Source organism: Brienomyrus brachyistius, chromosome 16, assembly GCF_023856365.1.
Source record: "Brienomyrus brachyistius isolate T26 chromosome 16, BBRACH_0.4, whole genome shotgun sequence".
Lineage (NCBI taxonomy): Eukaryota > Metazoa > Chordata > Actinopteri > Osteoglossiformes > Mormyridae > Brienomyrus > Brienomyrus brachyistius.
This window is the reverse complement of record NC_064548.1, coordinates 26558771-26583928: the sequence shown is the minus strand read 5'-3', so window position 1 is coordinate 26583928 and position 25158 is coordinate 26558771. Positions and strand designations below refer to the sequence as shown.

The following is a 25158-nucleotide window of genomic DNA, read 5'->3' as shown; positions in this document are numbered from 1 at the left end:
CTTATGTTTCTAACAAAATTCTTTGTGACAAGACCTCTGCTGGTCACAAGAACGCAACTGAAAATAATAATTATATATTATTATATGCGTCCACGTCCTTGTTCTTTTTTGCAGAACAAGCTATAAATTGCCAAATTTAGCATTAAGGCTATCAGAGTTTAATGAATACAGTATCTAATAATAAAATTCTCTTACTGCAATAACATGCCAGAATGATTAAGGCCCTGGTTTGCTATATGCTGAAACTGATTGATGCAGAACAATGAATTAATTAAAGAACAAAGAAAAAACAATCTATGAACAGAGACGTCACGAAGTGGACTTGCATTCAACCTGCACAGCATTTCAAGTAAAAGTCAGAGTTCTGATCATGACAAGGTATTTATAACAGGAAGTGGATTCAATTTATACTAAAAATCACCACATTATTTTATATTCCATCCATGTCAAATAATTTTAGCCAAGAAGAAGATGGAGATGAGGGTAAAAGTCCACAGCTTTACCTAACTGCCGCTGCACAATGCGTAATAGATTCTAAAGAAGGTGTCAGGTATACAGCATTAATCACCAAGTACTGCCAGTGCTCAGACTTAATGGACAATTAAAGTAAAATTAGGAGAAGAGTTAGAACTACTTATCCAGACAGTTTGCATGAACCGTTCAGATGTGGAGAAGCTCAAAATCACCGTGAGTCTGGTCCCTGAATCCGTTTTTAAAGTCAAATAATGGATTGATGACAGATAGATTGCTAGATTGCATGCTATGGGTCTAGGCATTTTCCTTTGAAAAGGTCTTTTAGAATTTCATCTGAAAATGCACAGTAATTAATTTTTCCGTAAACATCAGCTTTCAAAAAAGCATATATTAAATTAGTTAATGCTACATAAACATGTGTTCTTACTCTATCCATCCGTCTGTGCCTGTGACAGTGAAGGTTATGATAGTATTAATATAATATTTGTTTTACTTTATTCCTTTTCAGACTACGGCATTTGCTTTAGCAAATGCATGGTTTTTCTTCTCTTGACCTACGCTAAATTCCATGTAGATTAAATAAACCTGTAATAAATGAACACGTCCACCTGCTGCGACTGCTGTACAATAATAAAATAAGATAAGACATAAAAGCGGCAGAGTGACTCACTAGGCAGCAGTGAACTCGCGCCTCTGTTGCTGCGTGTCTGACTCCTGTCACCTGCCTTTGTTTGTGGTGCTGGCTTGTTCTCTTTGTGTGCTCAGGAGTTCCCCCCAGGTACTGCAGTGCTCCCTAACAGCCATGGTGTGTAAATGTGTGTGTACAGTGCGATGGACTTGCACGCCCACTAACGTGCACCGCACTCTCTGCCCTGTGCTTCCCCCAACAGGCTCAAAGGTGACCGTGACCCTGTACTCCCTGGAATAGAGGTTATAGAAAATACATAGATTGTTAAAAAAAATATATATATATAAGAGTGACATATTTTCAATCATATGACAGAAATACATTACTGTTAACTGTACGTAACCTTACTAAATCTATTCACAGTAATAGCACATCATTATCCTTGTCTTAAATAAAACAAAAAAATTATGAAAGGTGCGAGGGAAGTAGAAATATTTGCGAATACAGTTCAGCGCCAATGATAAAAGAAAACATAGTTGTAATTCTTACATTAATGAAGACTCCATATGTAATCCACGGGCGGCAGATTTCCTCCCCACTGTGCTTCATTAATGGTTTGTGGAAGAGAGTTATAGGGAATTCAGAACGCGCTTTCCTGTTACACAGCCAGGCACCCCCCCCCCCCACCCCCCCTTACCATCATATAGCAGCTCCTGCTAATGCCTGGGTGCCCACAGGGCTCCGAGTGCTGAATTACACCTTCCTTTAGGCCAGTTCCCCCACTCTACAAAATCCTACTGCCAGAACATTGAACGGAAGAATATTTTTTACTTAGTCACACCGTCTATGGGAGAATTCCAAAATGTCGTATTGTTAGAGTCCATTCAATCCAGGTGGTTCATCACAATTTACACAAGGGCCTGTCAGTCATATAAACGACATGGGCAGCTGCTAAGGGCGCCCCCTTCGGTACTCTGTTACTCTCACTCTTTATATCTTGGTCTGACTTCTAGTCTCTGGACCTGAATTGCCCACCTCTGCTTAGGATTCCATGTCGACTAGGTCAGGCCCTGCAAAGCAGCCAATTAAAGAAAGAGGAAAGCAGAGAGACAGATTTTATAAACAAAATTTTCCTGGAATTAGGAAGATAATCATAATAAAGCATTTTTTAGGTTATGTGGAATATTAACTCAGTAATTAGTACAGGGGGTGTCTATTTGGGAAATTCTTTCCCTTCAGCAGATGGTGATTACATTAACACAGGCGCGCTACTGAGAGCAGCAACGGTTACAGCAGAGTCATCAGAGGCAGGAGGCTCGTAAGCAGTTAGCCGCCGAATTGTCACATGTCCCATGGCGGAACCTCTGCGACGGGTCACGACCGGGCAGCCATGCATGATGCGTCGCCGTATACATCAGTGCAAGGGCACAGCGGAGACAATGCCGCACCAGGGGAATCACAAGGCAGCAAATACACACATCAACTGAGAAAAGGACAGCGCGTTCTTCCCTGTGCCAACAATTCAGCTTCTGCAACATCAGTTATTACATCAGATATTGCAAAGCTCACTGTGGACTCCGCTTCACAAAACAGCTTATTTTTAAACGCATTAATGTTGCTGTGTTCGCTTTCCTGCATCCCATTATGGTCCGCAACATGGCTGTAAATACAGACTCTTGATTAGACACTGCATTTGCCGTGGATGGAGACGGGCGCGGTCGGCGCATGCGTGATGTTCCACCAGACCAGCAGGGGGCAGGTGTATTGCAACAGACATAAATATACGCACTGTGATGAAATGGGGAAACTTTTCGGAACAGTTGAAAGTTGTTACTAGGCTTGGGTGATGTTTATTACAGTAATTAAGTGTACCGACCCCCTACTCTGTTCGCCGAATTTTATTGCCAAAATTTAAAAATGCTGGGATAGCACTGCTTTCAAAAATGCCATCAAACGTGCCAACAAGCTGAATATGGCAGAGATAGCTGATCTTTGTTTTTGTGCCATTTTGGGACTTTACAGATTCTCTACACTGTGCAAAGTTGTTTGTTTTTAACTGTGACTTGAAAAATACCTCTTGATGTTTTTGTTGTCTTAAGTAGAGCATTTGTACTTTTCTGTAAACCCTGTGTTTTGGCCCAACTAATTGACGAATTGATCACCGGATCGCATTAACATATCATAATACAGTCAAACCTCGGATTGCGAGTAACTTGGTTTGCGAGTGTTTTGCAAGACAAGCAAAATTTTTAAATAAATTTTAACTTGATAAATGAGTGAGTTCTTTCAATATGAGTATTATGTACAGTAAATTCTTTGTCTGCCGAGAGTCACGTAATCACAACTGAGTCGATGGTTCTTCTCTCTCTCTCTGCGGGATTGTGGGTAATCGTCTCCCATGCTCGACCTCAGTCAGCGTGCCTCACTTGTACACTCAAAACTTAGTAGAAAAGCGTCACCCGAATAAGGGCGCAGCAGTGCGAACGATGAATCTGTTTAACGACAATGCAATGTCACATTTCCGCGAAATCGAAAAGGAGGCAAAAGAAGTTGTCATTGGATAGGATCCTTGTTAAAGTCGTACAAAAAGAAAAAGATTCCAGTGAGCTAACAGATAGCAGTGATTCCGTTAGTTATAGTGAAAGTCATCCTACAAAATAACCCTCCTTTTCTCTCTCTCGTCTCCCTCACACCATCTACGATTCTTTTCAAAAGTACGGCTAATTCTATTTTATGTATTTTTACTTTATATTTTGAATTAATCATTTTATATGAATATTTTTGGGTTGTGGAACAAATCAACTGAGTTTCCATTATTTATAATGAGAAAATTTGCTTTGATATACAAGTGCTTTGGATTACGAGCATGTTTCTGGAACGACTTATGCTCGCAATCCGAGGTTTTACTGTAATTGTTTTTTGCAGCCTATACCCAATACTATATTAATATGAGAGCCCTAATAGAGTGTAACCACCCTTCGCCTTCAGTCCTACTTGGAGTGCTCTCAAGTCCTGCGCTGTATGCAGTGGGATATTGGAAGTAAATCCTCCACTTCTCTGAGGTATAAAGGAGATGGAAATGTATTTTACACTTTCTGCTCCATAAGTTCTCATAAATGTTCAATGGTGCTTGGATTTGATGATTGGCGAGGCCACGGACGGTGTCTAACTTCATTCTGGTGTTCATAAAACCACTCTGGAATATTTTTAGCAGTCTGGGTATGATGGTATGAACCTCTCGTAACATGGGAACAGCATGAAGGAACAGCCTCATATTCACTGGCTGTTATATGACCATGCAGAGCAATCATTGAATCTAATAACTTCTCCAAGATGGCTGATTCTGTTCTGAGGTCATTTTTGAGGCCACACTTTTTCACTAATGCACCTGAAAATCAGGCACCGAATCCTTGGCTTCTTCAGAACCAGTAGTTGCCTCAAGTCACTTTCAAAACTCACGTATCAAAGTGCTGGTTTTCAAACCGCTTTTAAAGCAGACACATTCTGCTAATTAGCTTTAAACCGAATGTGACTCACTTTGCAGCTGCAATAGTGATTGTGATTTAGATACTTCAAAGTAAAAGTCCTCTTTCGTGTGGCATTTCTGTTATCATTCCACTCCCTATGTATATGTGATATATTATGTGTTTTAATGTTTTAATAATTTTTCTATATTACAAGAGAATTTTATTAAAAAATAACGTAAAACCTTAATATTTTTATACTTCAGGCAGTTTTCTGTATCTGAACATTTCAGATAGAAAGATTATACCAGCTGTCTGGGGTTAGGTATCTGAACAGTTACTGAAATGTTAAAAGGACATACATCTGCAAGATGGAACCGAGAACGCCTCACATCTTTTCTCGTCCCCCATGTTTTCTCGGTTTGCTTAGCAAGACATCTGGAACATGAGAAAGGAAAGGAACACTGGTATTTATCATAACACCAGGGCCAAATAAGTAGGCAAGCAGCTCACATCGGCTCCATCAATTGACTGCAGGTTTCTCAAAGCGTACAGTGAGCCTTTATTCTTTGACCCAATTTAAAATAATTGCCACAAAGAATCAATATCCATCCTGTCTTGACAGGCATTAATAACTTGTCTCACATGATGAGAATAATTAATCTATATTAATATACTGATATGAACAGCATTCTTTTCATCGCTACAGACACGTCGATAAAATTTTAAATGGCTGGTTTATTTATTTGCTTTTTGTATTTTCTAAGATATTTTCACCAATCAGCCATAGTACAACAAACAAGAACCTTAGGGGTCAAAACATCGATCACTTGGTTGTATAAATAAAAGTTTAATTATGTTTCAGGAACAGCCATTCAGACATTTTTTCACCCTCAAGACAAAACAGCCTAAGGTCTTAGGACGTACTAACACACACACACACACACACACACACACACACATATATATATATATATATATATATATATATATATATATATATATATATACATACACACACACATCTGTGTAACCGAACATGTTTTATACATGCCAAGGATTTGAAAGGACGATAATGTAAGTTATAAAAAGTTATACACTAGCTGAGTGCAGTCAAGAGAATAAATGGATGATCGGAAGGAGTGTCTGCATTGGCAGAGCAAAGGAGATTCAATGAACAGTAGAAAGCATGGTGTGGAAAATTCATTACAGCATTTGAAATACTCAGATATGGGAGTCATGACTCCATCATAATCTCCGAATCCTCACAATGCCCCCATTGACACTCCATTGCTGCAAAGCTACTGGAAGGAGCAGAGAGACGTGCTTCGCCAGTCAGTCGCATCAAGGCAGTGGGCCAGATACTTTGTCTACTGCATGGAGACAAGATGATAATGGAAAAGGTGTCTTGTGAGAGAGATCTGATGGTCATCCCCACCATTTCAGAGTAATGTAACCTAATGTGTATGTAGCTTCCTTTAAGGATTTAGACCCTGGTGCCCCCCATTAGACTAGGTGTTTGGGCAGCATATATAAGCTTAAAATAGGCAATGATGGCTGTACATTTAAATTATTATAATAATGATAATAATGATAAAAATTATTATAATAATTAGTAGTGGTAGTATTAATAATAACAATAATCAAAATAAAGCTATTTCAAAAATATTAAATGACAAGATTTTGTATTTTTAGATTATTGCTTACAGCTTTATAAATAACTTCTTTGCCTCCCTCTTCTCGTCCTCCAAAATCACTCTTTAATACATGTATGCAACTATACATGTCGAAATAAGCAATAAAAATAGAGGGAGATATATAGTTTGACATACACTACACGATCGGTAGCTGAATGAGATTTTTTTTTACTGCACCCAGTAAGCTTTAGACTGTAAGTGAATGTTAATGTAAAGCGGAAACGTGGTGCGGGCCTATATAATCACCTTAACCATTACATCATTTCAGAATTTTAAATTTAAATTTCTGCGAAAAGCGAACGCAATAAATTGATTCTGCCCTTTATTCTTTCTTTCTTCACTAGCGGAGATGCAACAGCGACCCCACCAGCTCACTTAGCCAAATATTGATTGTAATACCTGCCAACGGCTTGTAATAAGACTGTCAACAAACACATGTAATAATGGACCTGTAATTGTTTGACATCAGCCTAGATTGTTGTCATTCCTTCGCTATTTCTCGCGATCTGCACGCAATCACATGCTTGAGAAAAAATTACAGTAGCCTTTTGCGTGATATTAAAATTATGAACAGTATCACATATTCGGAGACAGACGTGTAGTTTCAAAGTTTTATTTTGAAAAAATATGCCATTATAAAACCCTCAGATATGTAGCTGGGGACTGCCCCGAAGTAAACCTATTAACACGTTGTCACAGAGCTTTTTTTCTTCTATGATTGCCTTTGCAGAATAAGCAAGTGAGCGTGTTAATCGGTCATGCTGATTTGCACCCGTATCTCTGAAAATTTACCACTTGAGAAATTTACTACTAAGGAGAACACATTTAACATTCAGAAGGAGATGATTTGGCACATATCTAAGGTCTGATCTAAATATAAATAATCCAGGTAGCAAATGACAACTAATAATAAGTAAAATAAAATAATAAATAATAAAAATAAAAAAAACATGCAGAACACCTACATTTTTCCCAATAGGCTATCGTTGTTTTGTTAACAGTTTAAAACATCAAATACAAATCGTTACAGAATATTCACAAAAAAATAGAGAAATGGCACTTTTAATATATATTTATGTATTTTATGTATATATTTATAACATTAAAGAACGGGTCAAATGCTTTTGCCATTATTACGGACCTCATTGGTGTGTTGAGACTTTGCGGTTCATGCATGTATGATACAGCAATTTATGTACATTACATTCATGCGCCCGTGCAGATTTTTCTGACCGAGTTCCTTTCTCAGATGTTCAGTCTGATGGCCAATACCTGCATTGTATATTGTCAATGGCTACATATATTACAGTTGGTTCATTAACAGATATTCACAGACAATAGTCTGCAGAAGCTAACATGAATACAATATATCCGACAGAGGGAAGCTTTTAACATCAGTGATCAGTTGTCTGCACGAACATCACAGAGTGCTGTGTGTGTGTTTTTCCTTCTTAATTCATCCTCAGTCCGTATTACTAGTCGGAGAGCGGGTGGGAAGCACAGTCAAAGGCCCTGTGGGATCCATCTGTGCGGTAAGGCCCGTTATGCCAGTACGATGAGTCGCATACTGTCTGCAAAGAATTGATCTCGGACGCCGAGGAGTTTCCATCTCTTCGCTTTGATCGCTTGCGATTCCGCAAGATAAAAACGAGCATCCCCACAACCGTGAAGGCAGACGTGACAAAAACAAGCAAGAGTCCGGGAACTAACACTGAGATGGAGACTCTGCTGGGCTCCAGATACGAGTTAGAGCGTGTCGCAGTATCTGCGGAGAAAGTGCTGTTTCTGCCTAAGGACGCAGACGGCGATTTGTCGAAAAGTTGCGGGCACAACAGATCGTTTCGCAGTTGTCGGAAGTCCTTTTTCCAAAACTCTTCTGGCGACTCACATTTGAGGTCGCTGACGATGACGTCCGAGCCCATCTTCTCCGTCCATTGTTTGAATGCAACGATGTTGCAGGAACATTCCCACGGATTGCCGTGCAGATCCATTTGTATGACGGATGTAAGTTGATCCAAAACGCCGGCAACCGGAAGAAATGTAAAATAATTGTTGTGCAGACTTATTCGTGACAAAGAGACTCCGTTAAAAATATCCACGGGCAACGATTTTAATAAGTTATTGTTGAGGAATAGGACCCTTAGATTAGGCATTGTATTGAAGGTCCCTGCCATCACAAGTTGTATTTCGTTATATTCCAGACTCAGATATTCCAGATTTTGCAATCCAAGAAACATTTCCATACAGAGGGTATCCAGGTAGTTCTTGTCCATGTACAGCCATCTTAATGCGCCGAGATTCTGAAATGTGCCGTTTTCAATTACTCGTATGTTGTTTCCTCCCAAATCAAGAAGGATCAGATTTTTCTGATCATTGAAGTAGTTCTTTTTAACAGAGTGGATTTTGTTTTCTCTTAGATTTAACTCCTGAACGTTTTGTGGTTTGGGTTTCAGGTTATTCAGGCTTTCGATGTTCCTCCCCTCGCAGCTCACCTTCAGACCCTGTTTGGACTCGGGCAATCTGCAGCTACACGACACTGGGCAGGATGCATTGAGTATTTGCTCACTTCTCAAGTTTACGGTAGTGATAGCGGTGGGTTTGGTTTTGATCTGCCAGTTTTCCCGTGATTTTGAGCGCCTCTTATGCTTGGACGCAGCAGTCGGGCTCTCGGCTGCACCGTTTATTCTAATAGGCGTTGAAACTGGTCCAGATTGCTGCGTGGGGGGTGCCGCCAAACTCGAGTCAACCTCGAACGTGGAAGGACAGAGGTCCACTTCTGATGTCTCGTTCAAGTCGTTTCCCTGTAGTCTAGTTGGAGCTTCGCAGATCACCCTTCCGATCAAGGCATTGCGTGGTATATTTTCCAGCCATTCCTTCAGGGGAATGAGATCACAGTTGCAGTCCCAGGGGTTATCCTCCAATAACACCTCGGCGATGCCCGGTATTTGCTCAAGGACCCCCTCATACGGAAGCGTTTTAATTCGATTTCCGCGCAGGTCGAGGTGAGTTATCGGCACATTCTGAAAGACGCTGATGGGAAGCGTGCTGATCAGGTTATCGTTTAGGATCAAAACCTCAAGTTTATTCAAGTCCCTAAAGACAGTCGGCTCGATATCGCGAAGGAGATTGAAATCGGCTTGTAAATATTCCAGGTCGTCCAAGCCCAAAAACGTGTTCTTTTTGAAAGATCGTATTTTGTTGTTATTGATGTGCAGTCGCTTGACAAGCTGCAGACCCAAAAACGCTCCTGGAACGATGTCGTGCAAACCATTGTTTTCCAAATGCAAGCTAACGGCATTGTAGAAGTTAGCAAACTCGTTGGGAAATAGTCTGGACAACGAATTCCCATGCAGTAATAAGTGATAAAACTGAGAACTGGGACCAGCCAAATGATGCAGATTAGAAAAGCTCCTCTTTTCGCAGTCGATATGCAGATCTCCTTCTATATCATTACAGGAGCATATCTGCTCTTTACAAATGTCCCTTGTAATATTTCCACTAGCAACACAAAGAGCCGCCTTCAGTAGCAAAATCCAAAGCAACATTTTTACCGCAATTCATTCCCGATTTCAAGACATGAATGCAATTAACAAATGAACAAATGGGCTTTAAAATCATCCACCAGAGAAAGAGGAAAGCAGTCAGTGAATTCGCTCATTCCTATTTCGCCTTCTCTATATCCAGACCAGTAGTGTTAACTGGCCACCAATTTCTTTACAGTAAACGCAATCTTCTAATGGGAAACTCCGGCACATTTTTTAAACGGGTGAAAGACAACATGGCACAACATCAAGCGGCGCATTGTGCTTTTAGTTCAATAATGACTGACCTTGCAATTTTTTATGAATCCGGGATTTTCTTTGCAGTGCGTCGCTTTCGCCCGTGGTTCCGAAATCACGCCCAGGCACCGACATTTACAGGCGATGTCAACCAACTGGAAGATTTCCGCAATCCGCTCGTCCTTCCCAGCTCTTCCCCCGTCTGCACTCCTGTCTTATTGTGTTTCTGAATTACAAACGGTGTTACTAAGAGGCTCTGCCTGTTCTGCCGGGCTGCTCAGTGGAAGATCTTACACCCTCTGTTGAGCTGCAGTGGCAAAAATCCGACTGCTGGGGGATGCAGGAGAAAACGGAAAAAAAAATAATAAAATAAAAAAAATCTAAACAGTGAGCAAGCGTTAGAAATTGGTTTCCAGTTCTGACGTTCATTCCGAACGTATTGATTTTATTTGGGTATGTTTTTTGGATCCACGTACCTTTTCTCTGCTGCTGTTAAAATTTCTAATTCTGTCGACTATCTTGTGAATATTTCATTGCGTTAGTCGATTATATAAAGCATCAGGTATAGCTGGTGTTTGGTTGTCCAAGAGGAAATTAATTTTCAGTTTGAGCTGTCGACACAGATACATGAAAAATGCGTGGTGCGTCTTGCATAAAGCTACTGTTTCTGTGGGACATGTTTTCCTGTTACTTTACGAATAATAATAATTATTTATTATTATTGATTTTGCTATGCAGAGTTCATTGCAAATTTATGAAATCAAAGCATAACACATACAAACATCATATATTCAACTTAAGCACATACAATGAATACAGTCAATGAAGACTTCTGAGGAAATCCAGGTCAAGGGTTATCCCTTATATGTAATCTGCACGTGCACAATGGCTGTCATCCATCACAGAGAAGTCCCACCAACTAAATTAATCAATGAAAATGCTGGTAAGAAGAAATACCACAGTTGGACCATGTTATACAATTATTAATGACAACCAGCACAAACAGAAATTTCGGCATCTTCCACACAAGAAGGACTTATGCAATTTTTTTTGCCTTGAATTTAGCTTGTAAATTCTCTCAAGTGAAATTACGTACCGACAAGTAAAAGCCTTGACACAAAATACTGCTTTTTTTTTAATTCTGTACAAAGATCAGCGTATTTGAATTCCTCCATTTTATTATGAAAGTCCTGAAAGTACATGGAAGTCTACTGACAAACAAGTGCTGTGACCTGTGTCAGCAGTATGTGTGATCAGTCTATTGAACATCCCTTTATCGGATTTTGCAGTGGTTTATTTAAGAAGATGCTGCATCAGGGAGCGCGACGGTCCTATTAAATGACTTTACATGATCAACAATGGAAACAGTCGTCTAATTTAATAGGTGGCTGATGGACTGCAAGCAGTGTTTTCTGAGCCAGTGGCCTGAATTCTAATCATTATTTTTTTGACACAAGCATTATAATGGGATCTCACTTGCTTCTGCTATTCATGTGTTATGTGAACGTATACGTTTAAATATTCCATTACACGGGCAATGGAAAGTCAGACCATGTCCTGTTTCCTCCTGTATTGCTGGTGATTGGCTCAAACGAAAGGAAAGCAGCTAGTAAAGTATAAGGAAAGGTTTTGGGTTTTTTGGACGCACTCTATATAATTGCTGTGCAGTTATGAGTACTATTGTATTCATAGATTGAATTTGTATACAGATTTATATACAGATGATAATGCACTATATAGACCAAAGTATTGGGACACCTGGCCATTACACATACAGGAGCTTTTATGACATCCCATTCTAAACCCGTAGGCATCAATATGTAGTTGGTCCCCCCTTTGCAGCTATAACAGCTGCCACTCTTCTGGGAAGGCTTTCCACAAATGTTTGGAGTGTCTGTGAGAATTTTTGCCCATTCATCCAGAAGATCATTTGTGAGGCCAGAGGCTGATGTTGAACGCGAAGGCTTGGCTTTGTAATGTCCGTTCTGGTTCATCCCAAAGGTGTTTGATGCGGTTGAGATCAGGGCTCCATTAGGGCCAGGTTCATCCAACCATGTTGCTTTGTGCACTGGGGCACAGTCGCGCTGGAACAGAAAAGGGCCTTCCACAAACGGTTCCCACAAAGTTGGAAGCATAGAATTGTCCAATATGTCTTGTTATGCTGAAGCATTAAGAGTTCCCGTCACTGAAACTAAGGGGTCTAGCCCAAACCCTGAAAAACAACCCCATACCATTATCCTTCCTCCACCAAACCTTAAATTTGGCCCAATGCAGTCAGACAGGTAACGTTCCCCTGGCATCCAGCAAAAACAAACTTGTCCATCAGACTGCCGGACAGACAAGCATGATTCATTACTCCACAGTTTCCACTGCTCCAGAGTCCAGTGGTGGCATGTTATACCGCACTGCATCCGATGCGTGGCACTGCGGCAGTCCATAATGGGCCATACATGTACGCAACAAGAAATGATGAGATGCCAGTTAGCCTGATGGTGTGTCTTTAGACTGCAGGAGCAAACCAAGATGAAGCCAGGAAGAAGAGGGGAGCTGCACATATACGCACAATGTAAGCTGGATTCAAACCGCAAACCCTGGGGGAGTTGGGCAGTAATGAGCTGCCATATCTCCCGGAATCATAAATCGTACAAAAAGAAATCTTTACTTATCATTATTATCATTAAATACTTGCTTGAAGAACCTTCATTTGCTGCGAGTAAGTCTGTGAATGTTCCTCTCAGCCTGAAAACATGCACTTAGGAGAACTGCTCTTTTCTACATCGCCTGAAGTATTCTTACCATTACTCTGCACTGAATAAGCAGTTATGGGTGGATGGTTTCCTGCCTTATTTTTTGACAGTTTGCAGACATAACTGCAAAGGTTAACAAATTTGCATCTGGTTTGTGGTGAGCCTGGAGTCTGTCCCATGCAGACGGGAAATAAGCCAGGAGGCACCCTGGAAAGAAACAGCAGTTCATATTTTATGGCTGTAGGAGGACAGCAGATTACCCAGAGGAAAGCCACACGAACGCAGGGGGAGACACACAGAGCACGGCTCAGGATGCCAGCCTCCATCGCTCCACACATCAGGCCACAGTGCAAATCTAACAGTTCAGGAGTAACAAAAATACTGAAATCATGACATATGTGAAATCTTAATTAATTAACGATAGTCTTTTTAGTGCATTTATTTTTTCTTTCATCATTTTGGACAACATATTATCATACAAATCTCATAAATGCAAAGTAATGCCTTCAAGCTGAATTTTGGTTATATATTGTTAGACTGTAGTTATTGATCACGTCCCCTGTGACTAAAGGTAAATGTGATCATTAAAATGGATTTGCCTATTTAGCCTAATTGCCTGGTTTCATACAATCGCCAGAGAGGGTTAGGAAGACATGCTCACATTTACTTTTATATTTATTTAGTTATTTTTGGTACTTTGCTTTTCTTTAACTTATTTTGAGTTACTTTTTTTCTAGTGTGCTTATGGTTGTTTTTCTTAAGGGACCTTTTCACCATTTTATGATCTAGTTTTGAATAATAAATTCCTTTTGTCTTTTTGAACGTTGCTGCCTCGTGCCTTTGTACTGTCCTGCTTGCAGATCTCTGCCCCACAAACAGCCGCAGAGTATAAAAGTTAAATTCTTACTGCCCCTCAGCTATTGTATTTCTTCACTGAATCCATTTTAAAGAGTAGAGTCCTTTTGAATTGTATTTTTTTTACTGATATACTAATGGATTTTGAGTAACAACACGACTGCTATAGATAATGACCCAGCCCTGAACTGGAATATCCCAAACACCATAGAGTTCTGGGCGAGTCATTCATTTTAATGTTTTTTTGCTTCCACACATGAAGCATTTTGTCCTTGGCCTGTTTGCAGTACTACCTGCTCATCTGTTGCATTAAAAACAAACAAACAAACTAATATGAAGTAGAAAGTAATGCTTTTTGGTATATTTGGAATATTTTTTTTACTGGGATGAGCAACCTTTCCAAGATTTTCTATGAGAACTTTATGTAGACGCACGCACACACACACACACACACACACACACACACACACACACACACACACACACACACACATATATATATATATATATAATATATATAGTGTGCATGTAATAAACAAACATCATTAGATAATTGCATGATGCTCCGAAAGCTTCACATATAGTCCATTTCTTGTGTCCTTTGGTGCTTCTTCATTATGAATATATCTTGCATTTGGTCCTGAATCAGCAGCTATGCCTGTCATCTGTAATCTTAAATAATGATAAATCATGCCTATAAAAAGCAGAGTATAAGAGTACTACTTCTGTTAGTAGGTGGGGAAAAATATCTTCTCTATACTTTGATAGTAATTGATAATCTAGTTAAAAGCCGTTTCTTTGTGGTATGTGCAGCCTAGAAAATGAATAGTTATTTCAAAGCACATTGAAACAGATATCCATCCAGCTTCCAGCCACTTATCCTGAGCAGGGTCGCAGGGGACTCTGGGCTTATGCCAAGCAACACAGGGAGATGCACACCCTTGGCAGGAGGGTGGGCCATCACTGGGCGCACACACATACACACACACACACACATGTGCACACACACGCACACACCCTTGGCAGGAGGGTGGGCCATCACTGGGTGCACACACATACACACACACGTGCACACACACGCACACACCCTTGGCAGGAGGGTGGGCCATCACTGGGCGCACACACATACACACATACACCCTTAGCAGGAGGGCGAGCCACTACTGGGTGCACACACACACACACACCCTTGGCAGGAGGGCGGGCTATCACTGGGCGCACACACACACACGCGCGCCCTCACACACACACACACACACACCCTTGGCAAGAGGGCGGGCTATCACTGAGCGCACACACACACACACGCGCGCGCTCACACACACACACACGCGCGCGCTCACACACACGCACACACACCCTTGGCAAGAGCGCAGGCCATCACTGGGTGCACACACACACATGCGCGCGCTCACACACACGCACACACACACACCCTTGGCAAGAGCGCAGGCCACCACTGGGCGCACACAGACAGACATACACACACACAGACACACAGACATGCAGACAGACACACAGACAGACAGACATTCTGTCATAAAATGAAATGGAGAAGAACCGCCCTTGTGCCTTTGCACAGAAGAAAGACTATGGAATGAAAAGGAACTGCTGGTTTTCTTTGTCGTTGTTATTTTTATTATTAATAATAATTATTAATAATAATAAAACATCGATATTATTATTATTATCCTATTTGAAATTTACAGTGAAATGTGCTATGAGCAGCCCTGAACAAACTATATTAGTGTCAGTGCAATTACAGGAAATTTGCATAGTTGAAAAGCCATTATAGATCATTATACTGCAGATTACTGAATATTAAAAAAACACCAGAGTAATCAGGAAGAATAATTAAAAATCTTGATAATTTTGTTATGAAATATCTAATGCCACCAACATTTCCAGATATACACTGTATTTAATTATATTCTCCCTATTCCCTTTTTGATCTTGGGACCATAACCTATTGTATACTGAGAGAACGAATGCTGTGTTTGATGCATCTGTACAGGTGCTGAGTCCGAGGTTCGCTTATATTGTTAATGTTTCATTTCCTCTGGGTATTCCACCCATCCGCCCATCCACCCACCCACCCATCCATCGGTCCCTCCATCCATCCATCCGGCTCCATCCATCCATTTTCCTGGCCTGGTAACATTACCTTTATCATTTCTGAAAGTGCTTTACAAACAACATCTTTGTAGTGAAAAACATTCATGTACAAACAGAAGCTCTGGGTCCTAAAGAAATTCGCTGTAGCACAACACTAGCGGTCTGTCGTCTGTGTCAGTACTGCGTTACACCTTCCTCAAACATTTGCTATAGATCAATGATTCTCAACCTTTTTGCACCACGACCCAGTTTTCACCATGGCAGCCCAGTCGCGACCCTATATCAAGTATCGGTTTAAATTAACACTATGATCAAGTGTGCAGTACACTTTGCAGTTTACGCCAATCAATGTGTAAAAAAATATCACAAATCTGATTGGTTGTGCCAGTGAATTTTAAATTAAGCATCTGTGGTTTGGCTTCTAGGATTGGTTGCATGTTCACTAGTTTTGCGCTGAGCAGCTAGAGACCCAAGACCTGTTTATATAGGTTAATTCTAGGACTGGGACTGGGAAATCTGATCGTGTATCAGCATAGGAGCTTGCTGTTTGAAAAATGCTTATATTTCAAACTCCAGAACTTGCCATGACCCTGGTTTGGACCTCGGCTTAGTTTTGGTCAGAGTGATCATTTTGGGTGGGTTAGCTGAAAATGCTTAGGCTGCTGTTGATACCACCTGCCTGCCAGGGGGCAGTATTCCAGGATCCAGCATGTCAATCGCTGCCGAATTGCTGGCTTTTTTTTTTCATTTTCCAGCCAGTAAATCCTTAGGAAGCAAAGTATTCTGTCCCAGTTTTCACTTTCTGTGGTCCTACTTAAACATCAGAGCAGCTGGTGTCTAACTCATCGTGACGCCGCTTGACTGAACACACAGCCACCCCATCACCTTGGGTGTAGCCGATTACAGCGTCAGTGCCTCACGTGGCAACGTCAATCTCTTTAGCGCCAACATTATTTAGGGTTCAGGGATTTCTGGTTTAATGCAGAGAAGATCCTTTTATATGCCTAGTTACCCTGTTTGATCTGGCAGAGAACTTTGAGTTTCAAGTACAGAAAGTGCAGCTCGATAAGGTTTGACTAAATAATTCCAGTCGGCCGTGGCCCTCAGGGCTGCGTACCTTTATCCGCACCTACGTCTGATGTATCGCTCGGCCTGGTGGAGACCGAACTCCCCTGATGCGGTCTAGGGTCCCATGTCAGTCATGGTTAAACTCAGCTGGCTTCACGGCTTGGAGAGTTAGGATTACACGGTGTGACCTGTAGCTCCGGGACAGGTGTATCATTGGCAGGTGCCTAAAATCAAAGATAATACTGAAGGTGCGGGCGATTATGGAAATGCAGGTAGCGCTGGTATGAGAGGAACATAATGTTTTAATCTGTGTAAGACTGTGTCAGTGGAGATGTTCCTGTTCCTGTGAGCGAAAGGTTGGTTGCCTTATGGCAAACTCAAAATACATATTTCTATTGTCATTGTATTTAGAGTACTATTTTCTTGGCACGTTTATGTACCGTGGGAGGAAAATTGGAGTACTTCTGTGGAAAAAATACAAAAACCCGCACAAACACAGGCACAAGTTCCACACAGAAAGAGTTTGGGTCAAATTCAGAGCGACGGACGTGGGGTTAGTGAGCCGGCAAGAGGACAGTCTACCCACTCAAACTCTGTGCCGTGGTAAGCTGTGCCAACTCCACAGCACTCAATATGCTGATCAGAGCAAATTAAACCTGTCTGCCGCTTTCATGTAAATGGAGTTTAGAACATTTCAAAAGCAAAGTCAAGCTCTAAAGAGCATATAGATGGGCTAACCCTGCCATTTAGCTGCCAGAAAGCTTCCGAATCGCATGCATCTCTCTCTGTAATGACCAGCATGTCCAGTATGGCCCTTTGCTCTGAATATCGAAGCTATGGGAGGTAATCTTTCATAAAACAGAGAATGGCGCAGACTCCTTCTTCCTACACCTCAGCACATGAAAAAGGTTCTCTCCAAATTTACCCTTTTATTCATGGCTTCTGTAGAATTTCAGGTTTGCTTAGAGGACTTGAAAGTCCTCATTATGAGGCTATGAGGAGCTGTGCCTTTGCAGTGCTATTCACTAACTCTGGGCTGCCTTTTTCGTCCGCTACCTTTAATTTCATATTCTCAATAGATTTCCCCTCCCTTGTGGGATGTGAGGCAAGAAGTCTTCAAAGAGATCCACCTGCTTTCCAGAATGATCATTACTCAGCGGACATTCATACTAAATCAGTGAGAATCAACACTATTATTAAATCTCTGTAGTTGAAATTGTAATCAGATGAGGAGCACAATACAAAGTAAAACTGATTTGCCCTATTGCTGTTTCAATAACTGGTATAACAAAAAATATCCTTCTGTCATATTCGGAAGGGCTTCCGAGATACAGGAGTGGTGTGAACAGTGAACACAAAGACTGTAATTCAACGTACATTATATTCAGCACCGTTTACTAAAGAAAGCAACATCCTCATTACACCTTTCCATAGAAAGAAAGGTCTTTATGAAATTTATGGTGACACGAGGACACGCATGAAGAAGGTGACATGGACCGGAAGCCTTGTGAACGGATCACACACTGTTCACTCAGCTTATGAGTTACTTGGCAGAGTTTATAACCCTGCTGAGGTGCCCAGTACTGGTGGGATGTATCATGTCTCTTCCAACATCCATAATGCCCTTAAAGTGATATTTATTTGAAATCTATATTAATATAATGCATTTAAAACGCAATGTAAAGGAGCCACGGTCACCCTGAGGGTTGTGTGTTCTACTCCCAACCATGGCTGCAGGTCTGCTGTATGTTGTGCTCTCTGCTTCCCTGGTCGATCTTCAGGCTCACCGAGGGGCTTCAGCAGATACGGACTTACAGTATGCAGGAAGGATGGGGGAATGGATACAGATGATTTGTTGAATAATGTTCAGCCTTGCAGAAACATTAGCAGTTCCCACTATTTATATGAGGAAAGGTCATGGTTTAAACTATGCTCATTAAATAAATCAATTAGAAAATGTGTTTGGTTATGCTGTAGTTAATGGTGAGACAAAGACGAGCAGAAGGTGTCCGTATTATGATTTTTCATTTAAAGATCTCTATCAATATCTTCTCTTACAAAACCTTATAACAGGGCTCATGCAAGCAAATTGCAGTGTCGATGAAATCGCACGACTCTTATTTTGACATTTGATACAAGTTATTGTATTTTACTTTGATATAAGCTATTCAGAACTGCCTTGTGAGCCAATACTGTTTCAGCTAAACGAGGAGAGAGACAAGCGAGCGATGAAACGGTCCGTTGTCAGTTAAAAAAACCCAAGGAAACAAAATGAAAAAAGCTTTAAGCAGGTGAACTTTATGCTTCGGAAGCAGAATTCTCAAATGTTTCTCGAATAAATATAGGCTCTGCATGACCTTAATAATGGCCATTTTTTGTCATTTCTTTGTTTTATGTTTGCATATAAATCAGTTTTTTAATTTATAAGTGAGAAAAAACAACAAAGAATCCAATACAGAGGATTCTTAATATTACACTGTTATTGTCCAGGTCCTTCATAACATCCGGGAAGGGGAGTCAGTTTGCTAACTTTTAAATGGTTCTCTTGGTTCAGAAGCAAACTTCTTCTCCTCATAGCCTCAGCATTTCGGTCGGGATGAGGCAGAGCCCCACGGAAACAGATTTCACAAAACTACCCATTGATTCCTGCAGCCTGATTGCGTTCACTCTAATCCGTGTACAGCGCTCATGTTTATGAGGACGTTGTAATGTATTCATTAGAGCAGAGTAGGTTACTCTGACAATACTCTTACTTTTTCCACTTTAAGACAAGCTTTATCTATCTCTTTGTATGCTTGTGTGTGCTGAGAGTTGATAGTTTTGTTAGAATTTTGAGCTGCAACACAAAATGAGAAAAAATCAGTTGTTTTTGTTGAATTTAAATTTAATCTTTTAGACTATTCATAAATCTATCCTTACATTGATTCATTTTCCATACAGCATACCTAATAAAGGGTTGATGTATGACATGAACAAAATTAAACTTTTAAATTAAGTTATATTAAGCTTTTTGAAATATTTGTGAAAACGGCTGAATCGACAGGTTGGCATCTCATCCTGCATCATGCAATAACGAACACAAGCCCGTTGACTTTTGGTGGCTCCATATCCTCACAAGTCTGTGTAGGACAAGCAGCTATAGAAAATGGATGGAGAGAAAGCACCCAAAAATTTACAGTAATTTGTGTCATTTGTACCGAAATTAGGAATTAGCAACATATAAGGCAAATGACAGGAAAGGTATTCTGTATGAACTTGTTTAGCATTATAATTTAATTGAGCATACATTTATAGATGAAATTGTATCCAGTTTATAAAAATTCACGCGAAGTTGCAGTGTAGTCCAGTGCTAGTGTCACAAGCAGGCAAGCGGGCATACAGGGGTGAAGGGAGGCTGTGATGCAGATGTGAGTATGATGTATATTCAGCCATACTTGGGGTGGGTCAAGATGACTGTGGCAAGAAGGAAAACACGGACCCTGCCTCCCGAGACCATAACACGCGGCAACAAACGCTTGACTTGTTCTTTTATATTCAAAGAACAAAATAATGCAAGTAAATAAGAGCGTAAGAGCTCCTTCTATGTGAGGGATTATTGTCTCACTCAAATATGTTTTTTTTTTCAGGTCCAACACATGGGGCCAATTGGGGCAGGATAACCGGTAATTTCTAGACACAATAGGCAAACACAATAGGCAGGCCTGGCATACATTTTAATTACATGCCAAATTTACCCCCAGCTCCCTGAGTGCTGCTATGGATGGCTGCCCTTCACTGGCGAGTTCGGTCTCACCTGGGAGCAAGATGGCAAAATGGGAGGCGAAAAGAGAATTTCCCCACGGGGATCAATAACAGTGTAATAATTATCATTATCATCATCATTATCATTACAATAGTGATCTAAGGATGAGTGCCCTGTAATGGGTTGGCTCCCCATCCTAGGTTGCCCTGCCCCCGTAGCCTCCGGAATAGGCTCCAGACCCCCTGTGACCCACACGCGCGCGCACACACACACACACACACACACGCACGCACGCACGCACACATACACACACACACACATGCACACACACACACAGACACACACACACGCGCACGCACACACAGACACACACAAGCACACATACACACACACACACACACACAGGTTTGTAATTATATCTTTGTGGGGGGTCTCCATTCATTTCTATGGGGAAAACTCTAATCCAAATATGACAACCTTAACCCCTACCCAGCCCTAATCTTAACCAAACAAAATACAAGACTTTTATCATTTTTAGTTTTTTGATTGCATTCACAGATCTTTGTGGGGACCTGAAAATGGTCCTCACAATGTAAAAATAACAGATTTTTATTATAAGGTGAACATTTGGTCCCCACAATGTAATATAAACATAATCCACATACACATACATACTGTGTGCACATACATATGGAAAATATGATCTCAGTGCCACTGAGCAAAAAACATGAATTGCATTTTGTGCTGTATATATGATGAAAAGTATGTGATTTATAACATTTTATTGATCCCACACTGGGGAAATTTACTTGTTGCAACAGCCAGAAAATAAAAGGCAATAGAAAAGAAACAGACCAAAAAAATACTGTAACAAATACAATAAATAATAAAATTAGTACACACAATTACACATATAGCACAGACCCAAAATACACATACACACAGACTGCACAGAGTTATGTGAATATAGTTGTATACCTGTGCAGCGGATATTGTACAATATACAGAATAGTGACATAATTTATGAACTTTAGGTGAATGTGGTGTTATAAAGTCTGATTGCAGATGGAATGAAGGACCTGCAGAAGCGTTCCTTCTTGAATGTTGGATGCAGTAGTCTATTCCTGAAGGAGCTTCGTAATGTCCTCACTGTGTCATGCAGAGGGTGAGAGGAACCGACCATAATGGATGTAAATTTGGCCAGCATCCTCCTCTCAGCCACCTCCTCAGTGGAGTCCGAAGAGCAGCCCAGGACTGAGCCAGCGCTCCTGACCAGTTTGTTCAGTCTCTTCCGGTCCCTTCCTGAGTTCCCTGACCCCCAGCAGACCACGCGATATAGCAGATGCTACCATGGTGTCATAAAAGGTCCTTATTAGTGTCCTACAGACACCAAAGGACCTCAGCCTTCTCCTCAGGTGGAGACGGCTTTGCTCCTTCTTGTACAGGGTGTCTGTGTTATGTGACCAGTCCAGTTTGGTGTTTATGTGAACATCCAGATATTTGTACACAGGCACAACCTCTACCTGCACTCCCAGAATGTTCACTGGTGCCGATGGAGTCACCTTGTGGCGGAAGTCAGTTACCATCTCCTTTGTCTTACTGGCATTTATCAGGAGGCGATTCCTTCCACACCATTCAACAAGGTGCCGATGACCCCCTATATTCCAGATCATTACCCTTCAATATACATCCAATGATGGCTTTATCATCAGAGAACTTCTGCAGGTGACAGCTGGCCGTGTCGTGTCTGAAGTCGGATGTGAACAGTGTGAAAAGGAAAGGGCAGAGCACTCTACCTTGCGGAGTCCCAGTGCTGCAACATCAGACTACAACATCAGACACACAGTCGAGAAGTTTCACATCCTGTGGTCTGTTAGTGAGGTAGTCGGTGATCCATGCAGCCAGATGGCAATCCACACCAGCTCCCTTCAGCTTTTCCCTTAGCAGTGACGGCTGTATTGTGTTGGAAGCACTGGAGAAGACAAAGAACATGATTCTCACAGTGCCCCCAGTGCTCTCCAGGTGAGAAAGGGACCAATGGAGCGGGAAGACGATCGCATCCTCCACGCCGACACCTGGTCTATACGCAAACTGAAGGGGGTCCAACTCACTGCTCACAAGGTGTTGAACGTGATTGAGTGAGATCCTTTCCAGGCACTGCATCAGATGGGATGTCAAGGCTACTGGCCTGAAGTGACTGTGCTCCTTAGGGTACGCAGTCTTGGGGACAGGAACCACACAGAAGGTCTTCCACACAGTGGGGACTCTCTCCAGACTGAGACTGAGGTTGAACCCTCAGAGTTGATCAGCACAGTCTCTGTGGAGTCTGGAACTGATACCATCCAGGTCCGTTGCCTTCCGCACCTTCATCTTCCTCAGCTCATTCCTCACCTGATCTGCCGTTATGGAGAGGCTGAAGGGTGGGGGGCTGAGCGGTGATTTCTGAAGATTTAGGTGGGGGGACAATTGTATTGATTCCCCTGATGCTGGGTGGAGGGGGGTGAGTTAGCCTGAGGAGGGTTTTTCTGGTGACAGTGGGGGACTGGGAGGGGAGGGAAGGGAAGGTGTTGGACAACTGGGCTCTGGTGGGTGAATCTTGATGACTTAGTGCGGGGAGCATCAAATCTGTTAAAAAACAGATTCAGTTAGTTCACCCCCTCCCTGTCACCAGATTCTGCACCCCCCCACTGACATTAACATGACCTGAAGGTTTTTTCAGGCCCCTCCAGACCTGTCTTGTGTTGTTCCTGTGAAGATGCCCCTTCAGGTTCCTCCTGTAGATGTAGATGTGTGTGCGTGTGTGTATATACACACACACAGACACAGACACGCACGCGCACGCACGCACACACATGGTATGGTGGTGCAGTGGTTAGCACTGTTGCCTCACATCTCTGGGACCCGGGTTTGAGTCTCCGCCTGGGTCACATGTGTGTGGAGTTTGCATGTTCTCCCCATGTTGTCGTGGGGTTTCCTCCGGGTTCTCCGGTTTCCCCCTACAGTGTAAAAACATGCTGAGGAGGATTTTTATATATATATATAGACTGCGATGGGCTGGCCCCCCATCCTGGGTTGTTCCCTGCCTGGTGCCCATTGCTTCCGGGATAGGCTGCAGTAGGTGTGGAGGTCACAAAATTGTCCAATACTCCATTAATTATTCCAAGTAAGTATAAATTGGTTGCGATTGGACACAGAAATGAAAACCTGCATGCCATACATAAAGTGTTACAGATTGTGACAAGTAGCTTATCAGGGTCATGTTGGTCTGTATCCTGTAGTGCGAAGCATACAGCATGAGGAGGAGGGCAGGCCCCAGACAGCCTCTGCTGTGGAGGGGATTACACGGCCAAACAGGCGCATTCAATCAGCAGAACAAGTCTGGACACCGATTAAAGCAAACAGCATATCTGAGAGATAGATCATGTGCGGAGAGGTGGCAGAAGCAGCAGGAGTAAGTGCAAACTCAGCACAAGCTCTGCCCCCCCTGCAGGGCCTCCCTGAATAAAAAACCATGAAATGGCAGTGCCTCACATTTATCCCAGGGCTCCCCTGAATAAAAAGGCAGTGCCTCACATTTATCCCAGGGCTCCCCTGAATAAAAAGGCAGTGCCTCACATTTATCCCAGGGCTCCCCTGAATAAAAAGGCAGTGCCTCACATTTATCCCAGGACTCCCCTGAATAAAAAGGCAGTGCCTCACATTTATCCCAGGGCCCCCCTGAAAAAAAAGGCAGTGCCTCACATTTATCCCAGGACTCCCCTGAATAAAAAGGCAGTGCCTCACATTTATCCCAGGGCTCCCCTGAATAAAAAGGCAGTGCCTCACATTTATCCCAGGACTCCCCTGAATAAAAAGGCAGTGCCTCACATTTATCCCAGGACTCCCCTGAATAAAAAGGCAGTGCCTCACATTTATCCCAGGACTCCCCTGAATAAAAAGGCAGTGCCTCACATTTATCCCAGGACTCCCCTGAATAAAAAGGCAGTGCCTCACATTTATCCCAGGACTCCCCTGAATAAAAAGGCAGTGCCTCACATTTATCCCAGGGCTCCCCTGAATAAAAAGGCAGTGCCTCACATTTATCCCAGGGTCCCCCTGAAAAAAAAAGGCAGTGCCTCACATTTATCCCAGGGCACCCCTGAAAAAAAAGGCAGTGCCTCACATTTATCCCAGGGCCCCCCTGAATAAAAAGGCAGTGCCTCACATTTATCCCAGGGCCCCCCTGAAAAAAAGGCAGTGCCTCACATTTATCCCAGGGCACCCCTGAAGAAAAAGGCAGTGCCTCACATTTATCCCAGGGCACCCCTGAAGAAAAAGGCAGTGCCTCACATTTATCCCAGGGTCCCCCTGAAAAAAAAAAGGCAGTGCCTCACATTTATCCCAGGGCCCCCCTGAAGAAAAAGGCAGTGCCTCACATTTATCCCAGGGTCCCCCTGAAAAAAAAAAGGCAGTGCCTCACATTTATCCCAGGGTCCCCCTGAAAAAAAAAAGGCAGTGCCTCACATTTATCCCAGGGCACCCCTGAAAAAAAAAAGGCAGTGCCTCACATTTATCCCAGGGTCCCCCTGAAAAAAAAAAGGCAGTGCCTC

General features: G+C 42.1%; 1 protein-coding gene across 1 annotated transcript; it reads right to left on the bottom strand.

Annotated features, from left to right (window-relative positions):
• Positions 1-6891: 6891 nt before the first annotated feature.
• Positions 6892-10393, bottom strand: LOC125710105 (SLIT and NTRK-like protein 1). The gene has a single exon (XM_048979395.1). It carries the CDS (start codon positions 9806-9808, stop codon positions 7739-7741), a length of 2070 nt encoding a protein of 689 aa, XP_048835352.1. The 5' UTR covers positions 9809-10393; the 3' UTR covers positions 6892-7738.
• Positions 10394-25158: the final 14765 nt, after the last annotated feature.

Excerpts from the sequence above, each read along its gene's own strand:
- LOC125710105 (XM_048979395.1), bottom strand. The coding sequence starts at position 9,808 with ATGTTGCTTTGGATTTTGCTACTGAAGGCGGCTCTTTGTGTTGCTAGT.